Here is a 10,197-nt window from a genome sequence, read left to right as displayed (position 1 = left end):
TAGCTGATCTCCAACTTTCAACAGATTCTTACTCTGGGTCACCTACTGTACATCTGGGCCATGTTACATCTCAATTAATATTTATCAAAAATTGAAAGAACAAATATATGTCAAAGCTGGCTGTGTGCCTTTCACAGTGACACTAAAAAACAGAACTCAGGCACATCAGGAAATAATCCAAAAGGCGGTTTTATTAAACTAAAACAACATACAAAATATCCCTAACCCATACACAACCTAAAAAGGAACATAGTGGACACAAAGGGACACTTAAAAGCACAAGAAAACAATATTATTACCTTTGCGGTTTGGAGCCACGGACCTGTTTTATATATACATGGAATAGTTTTCTATACAAGATCGTTGCAAAAAGTGCAGCCTTACCTAATGTCAACCTACTGTTGCTCATTTTATATTAAGATTTAAAAATCTAGTTGGTATTGGTATGGCGAATAACCTTCAGTAAAAGTAATAAATCACACAGCAATAGTACATTCGTGTAGTTGTAAAAAGCATGATAATATATTAAGTAATCCAAAGTATTCAGAATTAGGGATGGGTACCAGTATCCGGTGTCACGATGGCACCGGTTCTGTTATAAACGGTAGTAACCAGAACGAAACGCAGCGCACATTTCGGTGCTTTATTTCGGTGCTTTTTTTTCCTGAGCTGTGATACACTTTAGATTCTAGCCAATCATTTTACGTTTCCGAGGATAGTAGGCGGGTCCAGGTACGTACGTTCTTTTAGAGCAGAGCTACAGATTACAGGTTGAAGCGGTCAAAAGTCTGGCTGTAAAAGATGCAAACTCAGCAGCTGCAACAAGTGCTTTAAGCTGATACTGTGATACTGTCAAAGGAGGTAACACCTCAAATCCGACGAAACACCTGGCGACGCATAGCGGTTTTTTTTAAAGCCGAGAAATGCGCCATATTTGATAGCTTGCTGCGAGACCTCACACCGTGCACATCTACTGCGGGTGTGGTGCCTGTTATCGGACCCGAAGTTTGCAGCATCCCCCAAAAACCCGAAGAGGAGAGTCCTGGCCCCTAGCCCTGCCAGTGTAGCAGAAATGATGAGGATGATGATGCAGCAGCAGCCGTTCCTCTCTGGGTCAGTTTAATGTTGTTCTAGTGTAATTTACGTTGAGTATGCAAACCACGTTATTAAATTAATGCATGTAAGGTGAACTAGCAAACATCATCATAGCTACATGCGGCTGTCTTCTTGTTTGATGGCAGATACTCCCTTCACCCTGGCTAAAAAGGCTAAAATGACCAAAGAAAAAGTGGGAAACAGCTAAACATGAGAGGTTTTTGGACAAAGTTTGTGTTTTTTCCATTGATTAAGCACTGCTTCCAGCCAAGAATTATATCATATATGCCCCATAGCTGCAGAAAAGGCTAACATTGTTATCTTTTTACATAAAACCAGCTGAACATGAGAGGTTTTTGGACCAATTTTCTGTTCTCCATTCTTTAAGCACCGGTTTGAGCACCGTTTAAGCACCGGCACCGTTTCAAAAGTACCGGTTTGGCACCGGTATCGGATAAAACCTAAACGATACCCATCCCTATTCAGAATACTTTACACTCATTGAATACGTTACACTGTAATTAGCTAAAGTTAGAGTTCTTAACGCGCGACGGATGTATGTTTAGTGGTCACGTGCTGTGAGAGGGACTGAAAAGCGGGTTGGCGTGAGTAGTGACAGTGTCCTATCAGATTTCAAAGTTGTTAAGTTTATACTGTTATTCACTTTGCATAACTCTGTATGTTTCTGTTTGATTCAGAGGGGAGATCACTTGCTGTGTGATTCCTGCGTGTGTACTTGTCCTAGCACAGTGGCTGTGTAGAGAAACCAAAGTGAGTTCATGATGTTCTCCCATAGAAATGTATATGTTTAAAAGACAGTTTACAGTGTACTTTATTGCCAGTTGAACTGCGAAATTGTGGGATGTAAACAATGTGTTTCTTTGTTTCTTGACAGGTCACTACTGTTGTCTATACTGTTTGAATTTAATGTGTACATATGATAGTTACTGTTGTCTCAGACCCTGAAAGACAGTTTTAGGCTGAGCCAGTGGATAAGTTAAATTTTGCCGTTTTCACTCAAAACTATAGAATTAAAACTGTGCTCCTCCGAGTACAGTCGGAGAATAAAAAAGCCCACAAACGAGTATTTCCTGTGTCCTGTCTCATTCCCCATGACCATGCCACATTTATTTTGTAGATAAAGTATGGTGACAGGACAGTAAGTCTTGGGCTTGAGTCCCAGTTACACAAAGCCCTTCAGATATTGTGTTTCGTGCTGATACTAGAGATGGCACGATACCACTTTTTTATGTCCGATACCGATACCGATATCATAAATTTGGATATCTGCCGATACCGATATAAATCCGATATAGTGTGTTTTTTAATCAATAAAACTTTTTTTTTAAATATCTTGCTGCTTTTTGTATAAGTTCATACTCAAGTTAAAAAACAAAACAAAACACTAAAGCTATTCTGTTATACCTGTATACAAAAAATACACTGCACCCAAAATATTTCATAGTTCAGCAACACTGATCAATCTAACACTGATCAATCTAATAAACTTAAACCTACTCCATCCTCCCTATTCTGGTATTTTAAAGAGTAAGCAACCTAACTAATAGGGTTGCAAACTCCCAGCAAATAAAAACAAAAAATAGGGAACCACCCACCCTCCACCTCATGATGCTTAATCAACGTAATCAACTTTAATTTGATGCAGTGTGGGGAAAAAATGCACCGAAATCAATTGATTTTGAAGAATAATTAAAGAGATTCAACATCTTTCTTCAACAGAATTGCAGACTGCACAGATGGTACCTTCCCAAAGGAAAAAGTAGTTTAGCTTACTAGGGTACATTAGACTTAATAGTTACTATATACAATAATGGATTTCTATACATTTTACATCAGATTAAAACTTTGGGTGTAATATTCAGATAAATATTTATTAAAAGCTAGACATTTTAAAAGAGAATAAGAAAGAAAAGTATGTCTTTGTGCCCCTTTTCCCTGTTAATGCCCTATTGGCCCCCCTGGCTAAACTTTGCTAGATCCGCCCCTGCACAGTTACCAGCCGTCAGCTACGTAGAAAACGATCCTGGTGTAGAAAGTAATAATAAATCCATTCTAACAACAGCTTAAGCTTAAACGTGCTGCTGTTGTTCAGCCGCTGGTTTCCTCTTTCTGGCGCGAAGTGGGCAATAAACAAACAAGAGAGACGGACTTTGCGACAGAAAAGCCGATCAGCTGATCATTGATCAGTTTCATGATTGAAGTAGCAGCAGGAGAGGGAGGGAGAGAGAAGAGGCAGTCACTCCATATATCGGTTGTTAAGCTTAACGCGGGAATGCTTTATAAACATTCAGAGATGAACTTACACACTTGCTTTACTTCTCTCTGGGAAAACTTCATCAGAGATGAAATGCCGGATTGCTAGCCAGGCTACAAATACACACAGCCGCTCTATCACGTGATGCATACTGCTCCAACGTGCTACGGTTGTGAGCCGAGTTACACCATGTCGCAAGTTTTGTGAGGTGCTTTTTTGATATTCAGTGGATCGGATTTAATTTTTTATTTCCCTCCGATATCCGATCCAGTAATTTACGTCAGTATCGGACCGATACGTAATATCGGATCGGTCCATCTCTAGTGTGTACACCTGTGACCATGAGCGCGCTTGTATTTAAAAGGTTCCTTCATGTAATGATCTGCTAGAGGGTGTGGGAAGCCATAGCCTCGTCCTCCAGGGCTTGAAGCAGGTATGGAGGAGATCAAGACTCCAGACATCCAGAGGCCCTCAGAACACAAGAGACCAAGGAAGACCAACAGAGGGGCAGCCGCGCCACTAACCCAGAAAGAGCTGAGGAGAGCCCCAGATGAGCGATCACTCAGCAGCCGCGGAGCAGAAGCCCCCCCTGGTTGCAGTGACGTGCCCGTGAGCTCCGCCGGCAGCCAGCTGTGCCAGTGTGACCAAGCCCCAGGCCGAGAGGCCGAGGGTACCCCATCCCCAAAGTGGCCCGAGCGAGCCCCAGGCTCCAGGCCCCAACAAGCAGCCACCAAGGAGTGAGCCGGTGGGTACCCGGACGCCCATCCTCAGACACAAAGAACCACCAATGTACCGATGTCTGAGGGCGTCTGCCACTGGCAGGGGAAGTGGTGGGGGAGATAGGCCTCCATATCTTGGAGTGCCTGAGATGTCCCCAGAGAGGTGGTGTCTGATACCCAACCTGACATATAGACACAGACAAACAGGCACACACAGATACAAACATCCATTCCCACCCTCATGCTCTCATATGCAATTACTCAACACTCACCCAACGTGGAGACAGACATAAATAAAGACACTGTACACACAATCACACTCCCCAAGCGTACTCTAAGCCCCAGGTCTAGGTTCCCTTGCCCCTGGAGGGGGAAACTGTACCCAACCCAGGTAGTGTTACCCTTTTCCCTGGGGTGGAGAGAAGCAGACTGCCCCGGCTCGGCAGCAGCAGGGAGGCCCCACATTCCAGACCCCAATCGGCTAGCCCCCTCCCCCCGGTCCAACAGGCAGCAGAGAACAGGGGGCTGTGAAGACTACAAACCTCCCCCCACCTGCTCATATGTAGTGTTGGTGCATGTGTGTTCTAAGGTGCATGGAGCTACCTGCGAGAGAGAGCAGGTGGTAAGCGCATAGCCCCTCCTGATAGCCCTCAATGTCTACGTGTATTTAAAATTGAGAGGTGGGCAACGATGCCAGGGGTGAGGTTGTACACCCTGATGGTCTTTTGGATTCCGTGTAGCGTGCCCACCCCCAAGGTCCTATATGTATGTGTTATGAGAGTGTGAGTAATGTGAATGTCTAAGTTGTGGGATAAAATTGAGGCACAGGCAGCCAGAAGGGGACAGAGGGGGGGATGCCTCCCCTGCACCCTGGTGACACACCCTTACCCCAAGGCCCTCTATGTGTGGGTGATTGTGGAGGAGCAGGAAGAGGGAGGCAGCTGGAGATGGGGAGGGAAGGAAGGGAGGGGCAAGTGAGGGCAGGGGAGCTGACCCCAGTAGGCACCCCCATACTCTGCAACCCACCAGGGAAAGGGGCCCAGGCCCATCCGGACCAGGGCCCAGTTCAGCAGCGCCGCCCGGCCCCACAGAGCCCAGGACAGCCCACCCGATCCCACCACAGAGAAAACTGCATCCACCCCGTCATCCACTACACAAGACAATAGACGCCCAGGCTGAGATCTTCCTCCACTTCTCCTATATCTCGCGCTCCTGCAGAGTGAGTTCCTGAAGAGAGGAGACCTCCTGCAAGATGTAACAGCCTCCCGCATCAGTTGAAGAGCCCCCCAGATGGCTCGATGCACAGGCGGCACCCTGCGCCAGGGCTGGGCCCCCATACACCCACCCGCCCGCAACCCCGGCGACACACCAACCAGGACCCATGCCCCCAAGGCCCAGCCAGGGCCCCAGCCCAGAGACGGAGCACCCCCAGAACCCCACACCCATCCCGGACCCACCCAGGGGCAGCCAGGCTACCAGGTCAGTAACCCACGTCTGTCAGCACAGACCCTCCCCTAGCCCCGCTGCTCCTGGGGAATCCCCCGACGCCCCAAGCCTGTCCCTACCCCTACACCAATCACAACAGCAAAGGTGGGACCAAACTATGACCCCCCACCCCCACTAGGTGATGGAGCTGAAGTCCACTCTCCACTGCTGTGTAATCAATTATTGTAAATGTAAATGTTATCAAGAAATGATCAGACAGGAGAGGGTTTTCAGGAAACACTGTTAAATGTTCAGTTTCTATGCCATATGTTAAAACAAGATCTAGAGTGTGATTAAAGTGGTGGGTGGGTTCTTTTACATTTTGAGAGAAACCAATTGAGTCTAATAACAGATCAAATGCCATGTTGAGGCTGTCATTTTTGACATGGATGTTAAAATCACCCACAATAATTATTTTATCTGAGCTGAGCACTAAATCAGATATAAAGTCTGAGAAATCAGACAGAAACTCTGTGTAAGGCTCAGGTGGACGATAGATGATAACAAGTAAGACTGGTTTCTGAGTTTTACAGCTGGGGTGGACAATGTTAAGCGTCAGGCTTTCAAATTAATCAAAAGTCTGTCTTGGTCTTCGTTAATTAATAGGCTGGTGTGAAAAGTAAATCAATTTGTTGATCAATTTTTATGTCATGTACTAACAGGGACTTGGAGGAGAGAGACCTAATATTTAATAATCCATATTTCACTGTTTTACTCTTTGGTTCAGATGTGGATACTGTATTGTTCTTTCTTTGTGATTTTGTTATGTTTAAGTTGTTTGTTGCTGGTTTTTAGTTTGTTTTTTGTCTGTTTGGGAGCTGACACATTCTCTATGGAGATGTTTTTTTTTTGTTTTGTTTTTTTTTTTTTTTTTGGGGGGGGGGGGGGGGGGGGGTAACAGGAGGAGAGAAGCTGCAGAGAGGCATGTAAGACTGCAACTCTGCTTCCTGGTCCCAACTCTGGATAGTCATATTTTGGGGAGTTTAATAAATCTTTCCATATTTCTAGAAATGAGAGCTGCTCCATCCAAAGTGGGATGGATGCCGTCTGTCCTAAAAAGACCAGGTTTCCTCCAAGGTTTGCCCATTATCTATGAAGCCCACATTGTTTCTTGGACACCACTCAGAAAGCCATTTAAGGAGAACATGCGGCTAAACATGTCACTCCTGGTCTGATTGGGGAGGGGACCAGAGAAAACTACAGAGTCTGACACTGTTTTGGCAAAGTTCCACACAGATTCAATATTGATTTTAGTGACCTCCGATTGGCGTAACCGGGTGTCATTACTGCCGACGTCATTACTGCCTGCATTTAATTTTCCCTTTTCATAATGCCAGATGTGTTGCTTTCATCACCGCTGTCTGGGAAATCCCTGATACTACAAGTAGTCAACAATTTAAATTATTGTCTTGAGCAGTGAGCTGAGCTAGATGATGCTCAGAGTGAGGGTTGGGGTTAGGAAAGACAGTTGAATATGTTTATTGTGGGTCAATATTTTAAACTGGATCACTACTGTTAATCTTTGTTTGCAGAGTCTTTCTTTGACTCTTTGAATCATTTACACTATGAACTATGAACAAATTAAAAGTCTTAATAGTTCTTACATTCTGTTTGTTCCGTACATTAAAGCTGCTCCCCTATCTCAGTCTCAGAGTGATGTGGTAGTTTGGAGTTTCTGTTAACAGATTTGGAAACATGTGATTGTGGTCTAGTGATTAGAGCTCAAATTTGAGAAGATCTCTCCAACTTATCCAAAGTACTATAGAACAGACCTGTCTTACAGCAACACTGTCAACATTAAACTCATATTGTTTCCACAGTGGTAGCACAGAGTGGGACATTTTCACAGTTGTATTATGACCATCACTTTGTTCAGACTAGCATCAGAAATGAGAATGAATCAAATTTTTGTTATTATATAACAGTCTGGTGGTTTTTGTTAGAGTAGAAGAAGTCATATTTTCATATTTTGGTGGATGATAATTTAACGGATGCCAGAAACATGAGAAAGTAACTTCCCAGAGCTGACACTAGATGTCGCCTTTGTTGTTCTGTCGTTAGGACTTGTAGGAAGTTGTGTGTGTTTTGCAGGGATCAGCGGACCTGTGCTCAGCTGATGCAAAGTTCAAATTAGATAGAAACACATCGAATTAAAATATTCTGTCTTTATTAAAGTCATACAATGTGTATCCTTTGACATCATAGTACAGATGAAAAAGCTCATTTGCTCTCACCTGATGTGGCTCTAAGGCGATATTGAGTTTCTCCAGTAAGTGGCAGATCACACAAATAAATGACTGGCAAAGTCATCCCTTACAAAAGTAACACAGGTCTGTTGTGGTAATGGAAGTCGACAGTAACGCAGAACTATTATTTAGGTATGTTTCAGATTAATAAACCTCAGTGTGCACCTGGATGAACATTGTCGTCCTTCAGTGTGTAACAACTTACTGAAGGTTAAACAAATGCTTTCTCGTTCACTGAGTGCTGTCACTGTTTTGATTTTGTTCAGATTCTGCTGTCACACTAAACTGTACAGACTTGAGAAGATGGCAGAAAGTGAAGAAAACAGCTGAGGGAAAATATTAATGGTGTTAAATCCTAAAATTAAAGTCGGATTTTTCTATTAACTGGGCGTGCTTCCTTCCACTTTCAACACTTCTCTTTTCAGCAGAGGCGCACTGCGCTTTTACGCACGAGTTTAGAGACACTGTGTCACAGAGCAGAGTGCCATGCAGACCTTCAGTGCACGACGGTGTCTCAGGCACAAGTATCACTGCTGCTACAAGATGATCCTGCTGCTCGCTCTGCTTTCTGTTCTCTGGGGAAAACTGGGTCTGTGCCAGGAGGAGGATGGAGGCTTTACCTTTGATGGAAACATCCGCCAATTCGCCATGACCTCCAACACGGTTTACATCGCCACAGAGGAGAGGCTCTACCAGCTGAGCCACAACCTGACTCTGATCAACAGTCTGACCCAGAGGGGAATAATAAAGACCGGAAACCAGCAGGATGATGTGCAGTTTTACCGGGTTTCTGACACAGCTGAGGGGAACGCAACTTTCAGCATCAACGTGTTGTTGCCTTTCACAAGCAATGACTCTCTGATCAGCTGCGGTGTGACTGACGATGACTGCAGTTACTGCGAGGTTCTGGACCTGAAGAACATCTCCAACCTTCTGTACAGAGAACACATCCAGGTGGGACCTCTGAAAAGCAGCAGCAGGTCAGTCAGCTTTCTGGTGGATGTGAAGAAGAGAACTCAGACTGACACTTACATTCTGACCGCGATCCAACAAAACAGAGAAAAGCCCGAAAACAACAAGTGTGGTATCAATCAGAACACTATCAACCTTCAAAATACAGATAACAAACAAGATGGAGGTATATTTTCTATAACTGATAGAGGTTCAGGCACACCTCAGATCAAAAGTAAAGGTGATGTGGAGTTTGTTGACGGGTTTCAGATCAATTCAACCATCTATCTGTTCTCCAACGCGCTCTCAGCTCAAACAAACAGAGTCCGTCTCATTTGGCTCGAAGGCGAAAAAAGCAAAACTGATACACTCAAGTCTCTGCGGGGCGTGACTCTCAGTGTCTCTGACGGTGACAGCAGCAGACTTGTGGCCTCCTCGGTCATCCCGGGGGAGCAGCCGGTGCTTTGGAGCGGCGTGTTCAGTGTGGATGGAGGAGATACCGACACCAAGCTGATGGTGTTTGACATCAGCCCTGATTACAGCAAGAACACCGACAGAGATCCAGACTTCTACACCTCTGTGCCATCAGAAGTGACGGTGGGTCGCTGTATAACTTCTAAACATGTTCTGAATGGTTCCTGAATGTAGTTTCCACCTGTGCCTCCACATTTTCATGTGGACAATCATGAAAGCAAAATGTTCACAGAGGGGCAGATTACTTTATTACACAGGGTGGTCCAAAACTAGAAACATCAATCGATTCAGACTCAGTCTGCTACTTCACATAAACAGTTAATGTTAGGCTCAAACTTTCCCGTAAAAAACACACACATATACATATATACATATATATATATATATATATATATATATGTATATGTATATATATGTATGTATATACATATATGTATGTATATATATATATATATATATATATATATATATATATATATATATATATATATGTATGTATATATATATATATATATATATATATATATATATGTATATGTATGTATGTATGTATGTATGTATGTATGTATATATATATTAGGGGTGCAACGATACACAAAATTCACGGTTCGGTTCGGTTCGATACTTTGGTGTCACGGTTCGATATTTTTTCGATACAAAAAAAATGTTCATGCCTTTTTATTAATTTGTCATTTATTAAATTTTCACGGCACATTCTGCACCACATCTCTGTGCGTTCATCATTTGTTTGAAGCCAGCTCACCTCCTGCAACCACTTTTCAGAGAATACGCGCTTCTTTTGTGGTTCGGACTCCTTCTGACATTTCTTTGGAGGTGGAGGAACATCACAGTAACTGCTTAAAGGAGCTTCTTCGACATCTTTAAGAGTTCTAAACAAATGTCTGTCCTCCTGAAAATCTTATGTACGCAAACACGCGTTGCAACTTCTTAT

At 43.7% G+C, this 10,197-nt stretch overlaps 1 protein-coding gene across 1 annotated transcript in view; it reads left to right on the top strand.

Moving 5' to 3' along the window:
* The first annotated feature begins 6,749 nt into the window (after positions 1-6,749).
* The window catches only part of plxnc1 (plexin C1), a 35,589-nt gene continuing 32,141 nt past the window's right edge, over positions 6,750-10,197 (top strand). Inside the window, exon 1 of the mRNA XM_085136752.1 lies at positions 6,750-9,368. Coding sequence (XP_084992878.1) covers positions 8,307-9,368 — 1,062 coding nt within the window. The 5' untranslated portion in view covers positions 6,750-8,306. The remainder of the gene's footprint in view (positions 9,369-10,197) is intronic.

The sequence above is a fragment of the Neolamprologus multifasciatus genome, chromosome 17 (assembly GCF_963576455.1).
Source record: "Neolamprologus multifasciatus chromosome 17, fNeoMul1.2, whole genome shotgun sequence".
NCBI lineage: Eukaryota > Metazoa > Chordata > Actinopteri > Cichliformes > Cichlidae > Neolamprologus > Neolamprologus multifasciatus.
This window is presented reverse-complemented; position numbering and strand designations above follow the sequence as displayed.